Genomic DNA, 16,769 nt, shown 5'->3' with positions numbered 1-16,769 from the left:
GAAAGAAACTCATTTGCAAGTGATGAAAAAATAATGAATGTTCTGTGGGACCGAGCTCCCTCCCTTGCAGGCTGCAGATGTCGTGTGCAGGATGGGTCAGTATTCTTTCTTAGTTCTTTCGTTATCCCCACTGTACAGGACTTGCTACCGTCGACCATTTTCAATATTTTCTAGTATTTTCTTCTCAGTATACTGTTTTCTCTGTGTGCTTGTGCTTCAATCTTTTTGTTTTTTAAGCATCAGGAATAAGGCCAGGGCCTTCCCCCATGCTAGGAAAGTGTTGTGTCCCTAACCTACATCCCTAAGCCTTAGTTTTTTTCAAGGTAGGGACAAATTATTTTGCCCTGGATGACCTGAAGTGCTTACTTAGGGCAGGCATGCCCCACTACCCCTGGCTTTGAATTTTTACATTTCCCCCTCTGTGTAGACGATGAACCTTCCTACAATATTGACTGTTTCCATCACTGGAACCCTTAGCCCAACTATTTTGAGTCTGCTGATATCAATGTTCTTGCTAAATCTGAACCTCATTCTGAAGCATGCTTTGTGTCTTTAACGGTGGGTGTCGCCTCTTTTTAGTAAGTCTCATGATTTTTTTTGGTTGGAAAACAGGCATGTCTTCTGTGTGGGGTGAATGAAATCCAAAGGCAACCCCAAAACTCTTCACTGCTTCCGGCTCTGTGGTTCTCTGTGGTTCTCCGTGCTCCCATGTCCATCTCCATGTCCAGGCAGCAGTTGCTCTGTGGCCTCGTTTTATCTGATAGATTTGAAAGCGTTAGCTTTTTGCTTGCTACTTGGAGTCACAACCTCCAAGTTCCTTACTCGACACCCAGGAAGCCGGAAGTCCTCAGTCCATGTTCTTTACTCAAAGGAGATGAGGGCCACTAAATGAAATCGGGAAAAGAACAACAAAAACGGAAAGACTTTTGGAAGGCTGTGGGTTAGCTCAAGAATCACATGAAGATGTGTGTGGAGGAGGAAGGCGCAAGCTCAGGATAGACCCCTGGTAACCTGCCTTCCTAGGCCTGGTAACACAGTCCAGCGAAGGTTCAGTGGGCTCAGTGGGGTTCAGTGGGAGGGACCCTTTCCCAGGAAGCTCAGGGAGTTCCCAGTAGAAACAGCGGATGCCGTATAGACACAAGCACCTTGTTCCACACAAGAAAAAAGCAAGCAGCTTCTAAAACCCCAACTCACTTCTGGCTCCTCCCCAACAGGAAGCCAGGCTGGCCTTGGCTAACTTTTTAAGAGCAAAGACTCAGAATTCTCATCCGATATTAGAACTGTACATATTTCCTCTATGTCCTAGTTAGGTTTCTATTGCTGTGATAAGACATTGTGGTCAAAAGCAACAGGGGGAAGAGAGGGTTTATTTTGCTTACACTTCCATTTCGCAATCCATCACTGAAAGAAGCCAGGGCAGGAACTTACAGCAGGAACCTGGAAGCAGGAACTGAAGCAGAGGCCGTGGACCAGAGCCCACAGTGAACCGGGCCAACCCACATCAACTGTCAATCAAGTCAATGCCCCACAGGCTTACCTAGAGGCAATTGGTGTAGGTATTTTCTCATTTGGGATTCCCTCTTGCCAAAGGAGTACAGCTTGTGCTTAGTCAACAAAACTAACCAGGGCATACCATTACTGACCTTTTGGTTACTAGGGGCATGACATTGATATGAACAGTGTATACATTGTCTTTTTTATGGAAACCCTAGTCATTTATTGTATTTATTTTAGATTTCTTTCATTTGTGTGCACATACGCATGCTGCTGTGCACATGAGGAGCTCAGAGGTCAACTTGTGGGAGTCTGATCTCTCCTTCCACAATGTGGGGCCAGGAATGGGGTTCAAATAACAGGCTTGGCAGTGGGTCCCTTCACCCACTGAGCCATCTCACGATCCCCTCATCTGATGTCCATTCTAGGTATCCATGCTGTACCTCCTTTACTCATTCAAAATTCCCATTAAAGCGGGGGTGGGGATTTCTAGGTAATTATCTTCCTAATGTTTATTATTTTGATTTGTTTTGCTTTGAACCAAACTCCCCAAAGATGTTGTCTGGTACAAAACCTGCTTTGTTTTGCCAAAAAAAAATAAAGATTAAAAAAACAAAAACCAACTCCCCCCAGAAGCCCAGCAGTATTCTTGTCAGTGGTTTGGGGAACACAGAGCTATACCTCCCAGTTTCCAGAGTTCACTCCCACACCCACACCCATTTATAACAGGGTCATATGAAGCCCAGACTGGCCTCAAACTCATCATATAGGCCAGGCAAAAATGGAATTCATTATGTAGCTGAGACTTGCCTTGACTTTCTTTTTTTTTTTTTTTTTTTTTTTTTTGGGTTTTTTCGAGACAGGGTTTCTCTGTGTAGTTTTGGAGGCTGTCCTGGCACTCGCTCTGTAGACCAGGCTGGCCTCGAACTCACAGAGATCCGCCTGCCTCTGCCTCCCGAGTGCTGGGATTAAAGGCGTGCGCCACCAACGCCCGGCTTGCCTTGACTTTCTAATCCTCCTGTCTCTGCCTCCCTCAGTTACCCTCCTGCCCAGCTTGCCCACAGTTTCTAATCATCTTTTTCTCTGCTTACCAGGACATCAGTTTGAACTCAGTTCAGACAATAGAACCCACTCAGGCAACTGAAGAGGTGTGTGTGTGTGTGAGTGAGAGAGAGAGAGAGAGAGAGAGAGAGAGAGAGAGAGAGAGAGAGAGAGAGAGAGAGAGAGAGAGATTATCTGGCATTGGCTGCCTTACTAACTCACTGGCTAAACTAAAGGAGTCTAGAGCCTGAACAAGAACAGCAGTGGCCTGGTGGAGCAGAAATGCTGATGCCTGGCAGCAGAATCAGAAAGCTGCTGACCTAGACCTTAAAATACAGTGATGTCGACGGTTTCTGTTCGTACTTTGAACCTTTCTTCATGAAGGCATGGGGAAGATAAACCAACAAACGAGATCATGTGAGAGTAGCATGTTACAGAGGTCACTGAGAGAGTCTTAGGAGAAAGTAACAGAAAAAATGGATCTCAGAGATGTCTGGCTGGGGAAGTAGCTCAGGGGGTAAGCATGGGCAGCTGAATTTGGATTCTTAGCACTTAAGTAAAAGCCGGGCATGGTGGCATGCATCTGTAACTGCAGCACAGGAGGGCACTGCGGCATGCGTCTGTAACTGCAGCTAGGAGGGCACTGTGGAATGCATCTGTAACTGCAGCACAGGAGGGCACGGTGGCATGCATCTTTAACTGTAGCACAGGAGGGCACTGTGCCATGAGTCTGTAACTGCAGTACAGGAAGGCAGATGCACAGATCCCAGGGCTCCCTGGTCAGCCAGTCTGATTGAAACAGCAAGCTCCAGGTTCAGTGAGAGAACCTGTCTTGAAAACTCAGGTGAAGACTAATAGATGAAGACACTTACCTGTGGCTTCCACACATCCATGCACAGTCTAGTACACACACATTTGCTGTATGCCTCTCTTCCCTATGTACAACACACACACACACACACACATAATTTGTTATTAGTCAGTGAGGAAGTGGTTAGTGATTGGAGGAATATTAATGGATCCAGAGCACTGTGGGTGGAGGAGTGGGAGGTAAAACAGCAAGGACAACGCTCAGCACCTTTCCAAAAGCTGCTGTAAAGAAGGTGGGGGTGGATGATGATCAGAGGAGCAAATGGAGGTGGGGGGGGTTGATGGCAAGGCAATGCTCTCAACTGGGAAATGGAAGCCACTAGTGGTCTATGTTTTAATGCTCTCATGACTAATTCAGTCGGGAGGAAATAGCTGAAAACACACTGGAGCGCAATGCGTGATGGGTGCAGTGTGGTGTCTGAACAGGTGGGAAGCAGTGGGAGCTGAAATCTGAGGCTAGGTGAAGAGTAACGGGGTTAGAGACTTGAAACCCTTTCACCGGAGGACAGGATGGAGAAAGGAAATAATGCGGCTACCACAGAGCACCACTGACTGAGTCCCGATGCAGAAAATCCACACTTGCAATGAAGTATTGCAGGGCCAGCAAAATGGCTTACTGGGTATTCTAGTTGACTTTTGTCAACCTGACACAAACCTAGACACATTTGGGAAGAGGGACTCTCAATTGAGAAAATGCTTCCATCAAATTGCCCTGTAGGCAAGTCTGTAAGGTATTTTTTTTTTATTGATGATTGATGTGGGATAGCCCAGCTCAGTGTAAGTGGTATCATCTCTGGACAGGTGGTCCTTAGTTGTTCCAGAAAGCAGGCTGAGCAAGCCATGAGGAGCAAGCCAGTAAGCAGGGTTCCTTCACTGCAATGCTTTAGTTCCTGCCTCCAGGGATTTGCCTACAGTTCCTACTCTGACTTCTCTCAGTGATGGAGTGTGACCTGAGAGCTTTAAGCTGAAATAAATCCTTTCCTCCCAAGTTGCTTTTGGTCATGGTGCTGTATCACAGCTATAGAAACCTTGTATGTTGGCCTGAGTTTAATCTCAGGGTGTAGTGTCATAAAACTTTTCCTGGGGAGATGCAACACGTATGTCTTCTCACCCCAGAGAGAGAACTCGTGACAGACCAAAAGTCCAACTTTGTGAACCAATGAGTTTTACTGGGGTTACTTACAGGAATATGGATAAGGGGTTACTTACAGCGGAGGAAATTACTCAAAGAGAGACATGACTCAAAGACAACTGCATCACCAAAGCCCATGCCAGCATGGGTGACAACTTTGCTTGTCTGAGAAGTCTTCATTGCAACTTGGCTTCACTTAGTCTGAGGGAGGATCTCAGCTTTTATCGTTTTTTTTTTTTCTGACAGGGAGGGCCCTAGTGAATCTGGTCAGTTTCAGGGACTTCCTGAAGCTATTTTGAGTTGTTTATCTTCCTGTTTAAGGATCTTCCCTATAGGATGGGACAGTTCTATCTCAGAAACTTACGCAACATGTTGGCAGGAGAGAATGAGCTCCTTTAAGTTGTTCTCTGATCTCCACACATGTGCTGTGACACAACTCCCACCCAACAAATTTATAAAGTAATTTAAAATTTTTGAGTGAAGTTCTACAAAGATTTAGTATACAGATCCTAATAAAGTTGGACTAGCTCAGTTGAGGTGGGCTGGGGTTGTGTGATCCAGTGAACCCACCTGGTGGAGATGAAATACTTCCGAGACACTTGCATCTCTTAGTCCATCAGATTATTGAGACAGTGGACCCCAAGAGAGGGGAATCTCTCTAGGCATCTCAAGCTGGGCGAAAAGGCCCCTGTTGTGGGCTGAGGCCCTGCAACTTGTGCAGAAACGAGATAGCACAATACTAGAAGCTTGTCAGGTCACCTTGTAAGGTGAGACTGAGGCCCAGATAATGATGGGTCCCTGGAAGCTGAATGTGGTAGTGGGCTGAGGTGGGCTGGAATGGTTTTCTTTGTCCCTCTTCCCAAGGTGGTTGCACTGAATGACTTACCTTGTTTCTTATATCATTATTATTATTATTTATTATGATTATCACTATGTTTTACTGTTTAAATTGACCTCTCAAGAACCTGTGGCTAAACTTCACTTCTTGGATACAGACTGTGACCCTGAGTTTGATAACAATCCTAACACACATGATTGAAATGAACAAAAACTTCTGGCTTCAAGTTAGTCCAACCTCAACTGAACCCTATAACAAAGGGAATTTATTGACTCATAAGAGAAAGTCCAAAGGTGTGTAGACTTCAGGCACAGACTAAACAGCTTTCTTATGACCCACTCTTCTCGACCCACTGTAGATGCTAGCATTATTCTTATCTTGGTTTCTTCTCTAAGGGCTAGACAATGGCTGATGACAATAACCAGCATAGAGGTCTCAAGAAACAACAACAATAACATGAAAACCCAAAAAAACTAGAAGCCAGGAAAGAAGGAAATTACCTTCTGCCCCCTTCCTACCAATCCAGTTTTCTATGATTTCATCCCTTTGGCAGGACCTTAAAACAAATGTGCAAGGACGCCTGGAAGCAGCTCCCCCACACAGAATGGGTAAAGGACAAGTGGCATGTGAGTCTGAAAGCCCCAGGAAGGTGTCTGGCAGGAGACACGGGGCAGCCAGATGGAGCAGCCTTCTTAGAAGTGACCTTAGATGAAGCTGGGAGGTGGCCAAATGTCTTACCTAGTGCATGAACCCTAACCTGAATGCGGGTGGTCATGGGGGCTAAAGTACTGAGTCAAGATTTGGATTGTCTTTGGGAAGGGACCCTGTAAGAGTTGGAGCATCTATGTAGTAGTTGTATTCTGTGAAAAGCTCTTGTGTGGAAAGGAGGGTGTGTGCTAGCCAGGGGGAGGCTGGACTATGGCCACTATTATTTTGGTATGTTAGCATTCATTCCTTCTTTCTTTCCTCCCTCCTTCCCTCCCTCCTTCCTTTCCTCTCTCCCTCCCCCTCCCTTTTCTTCTTTCCTTCCATCTGCCCTTCTTCCCATCCTTCAATAGGGACCCCAGAGTAGTAGGGCACTGGCTTGCCTGGCAGCCACAGACACACGCTCTCACTTTCCCTTAAGGCAGCCTTGACTCATACTTCACAGCCATGGGGATTTGGGTTTGCCTCTACCATACAGCACAGAGGGTGGATGAAGTGGCCAGCAGTTCATTTTGTCTAACTGGAAGTTTTGTCTGCCCATCAGCCTTCCTGTGGGAAACTGTCTCTACCTTTCTGGTGGTTCTAAAAAAGGCTCAAATGACAGACATACATACTTTGCCTTTTTAAAAGACCATGTGATCTCAGATAGGCCAATCTGATACGCTTTCCCAGGAATCTGAGATGGGTTAGATACAACCATGCTGGAGAGCAGCTGGTGTTGGCTTGTCGGGTAGCGTGTCCTGGAAAGCAGCAGTTTGCCAGCACTGCTTGTCTGACCAATCAACTCTCTGTATTCTGTGAATTGCCCCTGTTCCTTCTATAAACCTTGCTTCACTGAAAGGAAAAAAGTTCTGTCGCTAATAACCAAACTTAAAGGCTTAGTCCTAAAACTCTTCAGAGCTAAAAGACTTAAGCTGGGTCTTCCTTCCTAGTAGAAGAATTTGGGATAAAAATATTGTGAATTCCCAACGTCATCAGAGTTCAAGGACAGTGTTCACTGCCCAGTACCCATGGACCATGTACACCCTTTAAAATCAGTGACCTTGTATCATAGGAGATATAACTTCAAAGTCCCTTAGGAATTTTCCGTTTTCAGTTAACAAATGTAAAAATAATATACTAAGGATTTTTCAGGGCAACAATATTCTTCTGATTGTCATATTTCCTTATATTTATCAGTATTAAACATACTTTGCTGCTTTCTTTTCTTTTTCTTTTTTCTTTCTTTTCTTTTTTTTTTTTGAGACAGTGACTTGCTGGATATCTTGGGCTAGCCTGACATTCACTATTTAGCCCAGGCTGGCCTCGGCTTCTGAGTACCAAGAGGTTTTCCATGTATTTGGCTGTTAGTTTGGGAACACTTAGTATGGTTTGAACACTGACAGATGCATACAAATGCAGTGCTTACAAATCATTTATTTTTATTTCATACATTTTTCCAGCAAAAATGCATAGTTATATCATTTTCACAGATTTTTTTCATATTCAAGACAGGAGGAAACAAATGTCTCAGAAAACCAAAGTCATAGCAAATGGTACAACAGACATGAAAGGCAATTTGTTCAGTCACATGCACAGAACTGACCAGAATGTCTGTTTCTAGAGGTGATTTCGCTTCATTTTTCTGGAAATCTGGAATTATGATGAAGTAATGCTCTTCTGTCAGAATGGACTTGAATGGTTCATGGTCTTGAAACCACCTTAGAGTCCAGGCTGGAAGCTCTTCCATCCTGCGAATGCCTCTCTAGCCAGCTAAGTCAGCTCTTTGGTAAGGACCAGAGTCAGGGTGACCTAAGAAGAATTAGTTTAGCAAGTAGCGGAAAAAAATTCTTTATATCTACATTGTTCTTTATTCATGTCTTTATCTACTATTATCATTAAATGAGATTTAAAAACAACACATGAAACCTTTCTATTTGGTCTGTTAAATACCCACTCTGACTCTGCCCCGAAGAATGTGAAGACAGACAGTCCTTCAAATTATGCCCTCGTAAGGCAGGTGGTTGAATGCCTAAATACACAGGGAATCCCTTTAGGAATCTGTTGTCTTCAAGGCTGGATTTGTGGAAGGTAAAAGTTTCAAAGTGTGGCTGGAATGGGTTGGGGATGACTGAACTGAAGATCAAAGTTCAGAGCTACCACGTGCCTAAGCAAAAGGAAAAACCACCACAAAATCCTCCCCCCAACCACTCCCTCCACCACCCCGCAAGTGGAAGGCTTTCCCATCTATGCAACAATATGTGGGACTTATGGTTTGAAGTGGAAGAAATCCCAGGCTGAGCATCCTGCTGGCTCTATGATTCACTATGGTGACACTCCATCCATGTGGAATGTGCCAACGTCCTTATTGTCTGGGTACTCAGTTGCTTGGTTTGATAATTTCCCCCATGATGCTAGAAAAATAAACCAACATGGCAGAGACAGGCCTTTACTACTGAACCTCCTCAGGAGAGGGAATTTAGTGAAGTTTCTAACAATGTGGCAGAGACAGGCCTTTATTACTGAACCTCCTCAGGAGAGGGAATTTAGTGAAGTTTCTAACCAGAATTTCACAAAAAGGCTTAAGTTTAGCTTTGTTACACACCTAGAATCTGCTTTTTCTAAAAAACAAAACAAAACTATGTAATATTTACAGTTTGAAAGGCCCAAGAGACCTTTATCATTGGGTAAGACCTCAGAATGATTAAATGCCCAAACAAAGATGAGGCTTTGGGGAAAAAAGCCTTCTCATCCATGTGCAAAGGCCTGCTTTTTGTTCGTTTTTAAACACACAAGTTGCTATTACAAACCTTGGGAATATTAAATCAAAACACGTCTCTAAAAAATTTCCCAGGAATTGTCTTGTTTTGCATCCAGCAAGTTAAAAAAGAGTGTACTTTCTAAATAGAGATGGGCCCAAAAGAAGGGAAAGAAGCGTGTCCCGACGCGTCACCCAGAAACGGCATATTAGCACGGTGTCCTATCTCGGTGTGCTGGTACCCATGAGACACAGGGTCTTTATGGCTAAAGAACCATCTCAGGGCTCCTCCCAACTCGGCCTCGAGTGCAAGTACTTATTGCATATTTTGGGTGGAGCTGTAAGGCGTGGGGAAGGTGACCTGCCACTCTTACACATTCGAGAATAAATTTGCACACTCAAGACATGACCTTGAGAACTGTCACGTTCAGGACAAAAAGCATTAAGCTTCCATGTTACATTAGGTAGGGGGCAGGTTATTTCCAAAACCTGAAAGGGGCGGCCATTGGTCTGCACCGAGTCGGAACTGCATACAGGTGTGTGTTCGGAGCTTTCCAAAGTCACACCCTGCCACCATCACTAGCTAAATGGGCATTTTGGGCTCTGACCTATAACTGAACTATCCAGTTCTGCAGCTTGCTCACAGACTGTAAGACGCTAGCACAAAACAAAACAATCCAAAAAAAAAAAAAGCCTACAAATTAGTGAGAAATTCACAAACCAGAAAAGCAATACTATATATATGTTCTTTGGGAAATGACAACAGAAATTTATGTTACATTTTCTTGATTACTAAGAAGGACGGATAATCATTTTGTAATTTAAAAAAATTATTGGCAATATCAAAGACCCCAAAGTTCAATAGGAAGGCTTGTGGTCCCTCATAAAGGAATATCCTGTATGCCCGTTTCCAGCCTTCCAGGCTTCCTTCCTCAGGGTGTCAAGGCTCGTTTGCTTTCGTCTGGCAATACATGCCAACCAATCCTGGCAACCCTTCAAGAAAATGACTCAAAATGTGATTCACAATTAGCCCCTAATGCCTTTTTGACCCATGCCCTAATTTTATGGAAACAAATTAAGCCGTGGGATAAACGGACCACTCAAAACATCCCATGACGCTCAGTGCTCTAGTCAAAAGCTACAGGATATTGTTAGGATGCCAAATTGGATCCCTTGTCACCTGCTTAAGCACTGACACCCTCCGAGTCCACACGGGGACAACATTTAAAACCAGGTAACCCTGTCCATAGCTGAACAGCTGCCCTGTGCTGACTGCTCGAATCCAACCCCATTTGTCTTTCCTACACCTTCTGCCAACCGTGCGTGCGCACGCATGCTGCATGCATGCGCGCGCGTGTGTGTGTGTGTGTGTGTGTGTGTGAGCCCCTCTTTTGACAAATGATTTCTTTTTTATGATACCCTCTGAAAAGTTACAACTTAAGGATTTTAGAAGAAGGAAAGAAAAGGCTAGGAACTTTCTGGAGACTTAAGCATTTGAACACCTGTGAAGAGTCTTGCTTTGACTTCCCCACACTATCTGGGAAAGTCACTCAATTACACCTCATGTTAGGCACCTTGAATGGAACCCTCTTCAGAAAGGCCGATGCTCTAAGCCTTCCGGTAGCTCATCATTAGCAGTGTCGTTATTGTGACGGTAAACTTTAAATTCTGTTCATAGACATATTCTTCTTATACCTGAATTGTAAATTAAAGTTTTCAAGGTTTTTTTTTAAAACTTTAGGCTAAGGAACAGAGAAAAAAGTAAAAAGCTGCAGATAAATTACTGTGTTGATTAAAATTGGATTCTGGCATACTGATCTTATATCAATGGGAGAAAAGACCCAAACTTCTAACTCTGGTAATGTTTGTAATAATATGGGCAGATGCATGGATCCTTGCTTAATGTCTTACATTCAGAAGATGTTCGATAATCACTAAGGAGATTAGAAGAAGACCAGATGGACGTCAGTCAAAGGACCCTAACAGAGTCAGCAATGGCAAACCTAACAGATGAAGAATAAGATGAGGAAAACCGTTCCAGTGGCTGGTAACATTTTCAGATTTTATAATCTAATTTTAAAGGTAGCCATCTCTTCTTTTGTTCTATTCCAAAATTAAATATTCAATTAAAGGGATATATTTATCCAAGACTATATACCATATATCCAGTTAGCATCTGTATGTCTGATCACATAACACAGTCCTGCAGACTAACAGACATGACTGAGCACCTTCTGACATCAGTCTGAAGACTGAATTCTGTTGCCTTCAGCCAAAGGTGAAACCCTTGAAAAGTAACTCCTGCCATACCTGCCTACCACAGCTCCATGCAGATTAACTCACTGGGGGAGTTGAAGATAAACAGTCCTGGGTATTAGCCCTCAGATTCATTACCAAATCAAAAACATTTACCGATTTTACATTCTTAGCAACGGTTGCCATACCTAAAGTAGCAGGAAACATTAGGCTAAGTGGTTTTCTGACTGCAAGCAGTTATAGGCAGGCTTTATGAATGGACGCAGATGAAGGCCATTCTGGACAGTTACGTAGCCCCATACTTTCTCCCTGGGTTATTTATGGAACGTGTATGGCTACTGGAAAAAGATCATGTTTATTTTTACAAGCCAGTGTGACATGGAGCAGTTGTACTTCCTCTCTCTGGGAAGGTCACCTTCTTCACCTGAGTGGCAAGAGGGGTAGGAAGAAAGGATCTTCCCCTAACCAACTAAACCTTAGCCAGCCAGCCTCGGGATCAACCACGGAGCAACAGGCACAGGGTCAGACAGTCATTTCCCAGGCACAACTCCAAGGGGCTGCTCCTAGGATGCCGCCAGGTTATAAATAACAAGTGAAAATAAAATAGATTTCATATGATGCTTCAAAATTTTACAACCAAATAGATTATATGAAGATAATGGAGCCGATTGTGATTTATGATTTGTCATATATTTTGAACTGTTAAGTGCAATAAAACAAAATGGAATTTAGTGGATGTGACAAAATGGAGATCATGGGAAAGTATTTCTTAAACAGTTCCATTCTGATGGCTACATTACTCCTGAGATATGTAATAAGCCTGGTTAGCTCCATGCAAATGGAGACTGAGTAAATGTTTGCTCTAAAATGGCATTATCTGCATCATATTATCAGAAATAATGTTAAATCAGCCAGTAACAGGTAGTTAAGCCATACCTGATCTTGAATAGTGTATGTGGTACCTGTTTTCACTTAGAGGGTCCCATTGCCAATGCTGGTGGCACATAAAGAGGGGGACAGGAACCTGAAGAAAGGAAATGCCAGGAGGAGAGGGGAGGTGAACCCTCCTTCTCCCTGGATCATACGGGGTGGGGAGACCTCTCCTGGGAAAGCAGGTCATCTCATTGGCTCATGCATCATAATCACTTGAAAATGATACGGATGTGATTTTTATCCTCAAGCGGCCTCTGCTTAAAGACAAAGACACACAGCAAGAGGAGACCTGGAAGCTCTGCAACCAAAGCCTAAAATGACAAGTTCTGGGTTTTAAGTTTCTGTCCTCACAGGCACAGGTTCTTTCAGATGTGTCTCGAAAGTTCTTTTAAAAGTGTGTGTGTGTGGGGGGGGTCCCATTAGACAAAAACAAAACAACAACAAACCCGACGAAACACCCTTAACCTGTTTCTCTAGGTTATGAGTGGACATTCTTTGAGACGCTACAAGAGGCAACAGTGGCATGTGAGTGAGTAGGTGGGGTGGCTGTACCCTGATCTCCACAGTTACCCTTGAACATGCTCGATGAATTAAGTGTGGCTGGGGACCAGTACCTGCGGGGAGCACGCATCAAAGAATGAGACACTGGCATTCATCAGGATTGTGCAAAGTGTGTTTAAAATCCCACTAAGAAGCCCTAAATTCAGTGCACACAGGGATTTAACTTCTGTGTGCAAGTGAACACACACGGGGCATTGGTTCCTCCAGGGAATTGTGCTAAGATTCTCTGTTTACAAATACAGTAGCAATTACGAGCATAAACAAAACAGCTGTCTTTTGAGGAGCACCATCCTCCCAGTACTGAGGTAACTGTTCATGAAACCTATGTGCTTGCCTTAAATTACACCTTGAAGCCAGGACTCCCCATTCACCAATGTGGTTGGCTCTTAGCCAGAAGGCCTTACCAAGAAGTGTGAGGCATATTTAAATACACTGCCTCGATGGTTTGTGATGAAGCGTTGCCATTTTAATGACAGGTTAACATAAGAAATGTCTAACAACACTGGTCAATAGGGTCATTGAAAGAATATGGGGGCATTTGCTTTTCCAGGTGATTGCCAATCATTTCCACAGTCTGGATTCAATTGAGGCTTTGGTGTTTAACTGGACAACTGTAGTCTTAACTCAAAAATTTCAGTAATAAGTAATATGCTCCTAATTCCCATAAAAGAACTGCCTCACATATTCCTGATTGCCTTTTAAACTTTGAGCAAGGATCCATGCATCGATGTCCCCTCTCCCGCCCCTTGTGGTGGCACTAGGAACCTTAGCCACATTAGAGGGCTGACTCTTGCACAAGCCGTATACTTTACCTCTAAGCTATTTCTGGTCCCACTATAAACCTAAAACCAAGCCCATCTTCCTTCCCTTCTGTTCATTCACAATTTGCAGAAAAGTAGGCAAAGAATACGCTATTTTCCCAATACAAGAAATGGTGTATTGAGGACCAGTCATTTGGGCATTGCTTCAAAAGGCACATTTATTTTAGTGGCAACTTAAATAAGTAGAAAGAGTCTGATTTATAAAACAAAAATAAAAACCCAGATGGGTTTTGTGGAATACATTAAAGTAAGTAGGAATTGGAGACCTATACAAACCACTGGAACCTCACCAATAGTCTAATCAGGGTCCCTAAGAAGTCATTCCACTTTATCACGACACTCATAGGCCTTCAGAAAACACTGTTTAAAAATGTAGTCGAGAACTCTCAAGCAGCTTGTCCTAATGTCCAGTTCACGTGTGCAATGCAGAAGGCTGCCAAATCAGAGCTATGTTACAAAGAAAACTCAGTGCATCTCACGGGCTTTGATAAATAATGAAAAAATCATTGTATATATTATCATTTAAATAACATCTGAGAAACATTTTTAAAATAATTAACTTGTGTTCACATTCCATGCATTGTCTAGCGGGTTAAGCCCTGGGTTTGTGTCTTTGTGCCCATTTCCCAACAAAGAAAGGTCCATTCTTTTAACAAATCCGAGCATTTCTAGACTGCAGTGGAGGCAGTCAGGGGTTTAGGTTTATCCTCTTTACTGCATACCTGACTTCACTAAGGGACACAAGACTGTTAGAAAAGCCAACTGTTGGGGGTTCTACCTGTGATTTTCTTCGTTGTCTTTGCAAAAATCCCTGGATATCACGGGCAACACTTAATTTTTTCTTTCCAGAGGCCCTCTTCCTTCTGCATCACGCCCATCTCCCTCTTCCAAAGGCCAGTAGACTGGGATCCCCAACTAGCAGCAGACCTTTCTCTTTCTCTTGTGGTCTGCAGCATCCTCCTCTAGCAAAGAAGGAAAACAACAAAACTTGAAAACAAACCAACAATAACAACAGAAATGCCACGCAAACAGGCGGGCAAACCATAGCCTCCTGGGTGGAGGCTCACTTTTTACTGCAGAACTCGGAGCTGTTCAGGAACTTCCTGATGACGAGCCCCAGGCAAACCACCAGCAGCAGCATGTAGCCCACCGTGCCGGAGAAGGTGGGCGCGGCAGGGGACGCCTGGAGGAACTGGCGCAGGCCCTCTTCCACGTAGTACACCTGGTCGTAGATGCTGAGGAAGGTGAAGATGTGGAAGAGCTGGTGGCTGTGGCCGATGATGTCGAAGAGACCCGGTTGGATGCGCTCAGGGATCTTGCTGACGTTGAAGAAGGCGGCCACCACCAGCCAGAAGTAGCGACGGTAGAAGTGCACGAAGAGCGTGGGGTTTTCGCCTCGCAGGTCGAAGAGCCAGCTCTCCAGCATAATGGGGCAGGCCATGCTGAGCGGCATGACGAAGACGAAGGTGCGCAGGGCGAAGGGGTAGGAGCACCAGTCAGTGCGGCTCTTGCAGCAGGCCACGGTGCAGGCCACGGCCAGCACGAAGGCCACGGGCAGCACGAGCGCTCGGTAGGCCGCGATGAGCCGGGTGCAGTCCACGTGCCAGCCCAGGCGCTGCTGCACGTACGGCGTCATGACCCCGGCGTCCAGCAGACTCAGGCTGGGCAGCAGGTAGTAGTAGTAGGCCACGGTGCTGCCAAAGCCGTAGTAGCTGATGGAAGCGTAGTCCAGGTAGAAGAAGGTGGCGCGCAGGCGCAGCGACAGACAGCTGAACACGTGCGCCGTGCAGCTCATGGCGAAGGTCAGCAGCACTCCCGACGCATAGCACCACAGCGGCAGCAGCCACGGGTGGTGGAAGGGCACGTCGCTGCCGCCCAGGAAGAACAGGCGACAGAACTTGCTGAGGAACAGCAGCAGCGGGATGAAGTGCGTCCAGAAGTTGAGCGTCTCGTTGGTGGGCTTCAGCACCGAGGCCAGGCACTCCTGCGCGGTGCACGGCAGCCGCCGGTAGCCGGACAGGATGAAGCACTCCACGAAGTCGTCGGGCACCTCGTCCCAGCGCAGCAGCGGCTTGGCGGCGGTGGCCGGCGGGCTCCGGGGGGCGGGGGCGGGGGGCGAGCGCCCGGAGGCCGGGGCCGGTGGTCCCTTGGCGCCCGCGCCCCGCTGCTGCAGGCGCCGCGGCATGGTGCCCCGGGCTGAGCTAGGACGCGCGCAAGGCGACCGCGGGTGCCGGTCGCCGTCGGAGCCTTTGTGCGCGCGCGCGCGCGCGCGGGACCGCGGCCGCAGGTTGGCGACGCGGCCTCGGCTTGGAAGCCGGCTGCTCCGGGAGCTCAGGACACCGGGAGGCAGGGGCGCTCGGCTTCCCGGCGGCGTCCTCGCCACGCTCGCGTCCGTCAGCGCGCGGCCGGCCGCGCTGCGGTGGTGGAGGCGGTGGCGCGGCTGACTGCGGTGGCGGTGGCGGCGGCGGCGGCAGCGGCGCGGCGGTGACTGGGCATCGTGCGCGCGGGGCGGGCGGCGGGAGGCGGGATGTGCGCGAGGCGCTGGCGGGGGAGGGCGGCGCCGCGCAGGGCGGGGGCCCCCGGGGTTAGGGTGTCTGCGCCGCGGCGAGGGATGGAGGTGTCCCCTGTCTCGCGTCCTCTACCAACACCCCCCCACACACACACACACACACTCACTCCTGGGGCTGCAGCCGCTGGGGCCGCCGCGTTAATGATTGATGCGGGGCCGGAGGCTGGCCAGAGACGCGTCCGCCGGCGACCAGGGCGAGAGTGGACCAGGGGATTCGAAGCGCGACAGCCACGCCGGCGTTCTAGAGGACACTGGGGACCCGAGTTCGCGGGGGGTGGGGAGCCGGGCGGGGCGGAGGGATGCTCGAACTGTAACCTGCCGCGGGGGCAGGGACGGCACTGCGACGATACCCGCTTAGAGACGGCGTCCTGATCCGAGCCATGCGGTTGTCAGACACCTGGTGCTGCCTCTCTGCCCGGCTCTCACCCGTGTGTGAGTGTGTGTTTATGTGTGCGAGTGTGGCTGTGTGTGTTCGCGCGCGTGCGCGAGTGTTGCCCTCTACTCAATCCGCCGTAAGCCTTAGTTTCTCTCCGCTCTAGCGGACCTATTCGGGCGCGTCACTATCCTCCCCTCGCTCTCTCTTTGTGGTGTCCAAAGGGGCAGTCCCCAACCTAGTCACCAGCTCAGCTCACCAACATGGGAGCTCCAGATCACCGCTTTGTGTCTTTAACTAGGAATCAGATGAGCTCAGGGGCGCTGCTCAACAACGGATTTTGAAGAACAATTATGAGACGATGATATGGGGCGTCCAGGAAGCCTCTAAGGAGCAGAGGAATTCATTAAAAAGGGATTCCCAAGCAGAGCTGTTCGGG

The 16,769-nt window shown here is 46.9% G+C and overlaps 1 protein-coding gene across 2 annotated transcripts; it reads right to left on the bottom strand.

The window, feature by feature from the left end:
* Positions 1-7,481: 7,481 nt before the first annotated feature.
* On the bottom strand, positions 7,482-16,427 carry Paqr9 (progestin and adipoQ receptor family member 9). 2 transcript variants are annotated; one of them, XR_005874817.1, is made up of 3 exons: positions 14,456-16,427; positions 14,167-14,350; positions 7,482-7,871 (listed from the first exon to the last, which is right to left on the bottom strand). XR_005874817.1 is itself a non-coding variant. In XM_040739994.1 (2 exons), exons 1-2 carry the CDS (start codon positions 15,571-15,573, stop codon positions 14,257-14,259), a joined length of 1,212 nt encoding a protein of 403 aa, XP_040595928.1. In that variant the 5' UTR covers positions 15,574-16,427; the 3' UTR covers positions 13,529-14,256. The 2 variants fall into 2 exon arrangements, 1 of the variants encoding a protein (XP_040595928.1); XM_040739994.1 differs by lacking the exon at positions 7,482-7,871 and having other exon boundaries at positions 13,529-14,350.
* Positions 16,428-16,769: the final 342 nt, after the last annotated feature.

This window comes from Mesocricetus auratus, unplaced genomic scaffold, assembly GCF_017639785.1.
Source record: "Mesocricetus auratus isolate SY011 unplaced genomic scaffold, BCM_Maur_2.0 Super-Scaffold_100691, whole genome shotgun sequence".
NCBI classification, from domain to species: domain Eukaryota; kingdom Metazoa; phylum Chordata; class Mammalia; order Rodentia; family Cricetidae; genus Mesocricetus; species Mesocricetus auratus.
The sequence above is the reverse complement of the archived record's forward strand: the minus strand, read 5'-3'. Positions and strand labels throughout refer to the sequence as shown.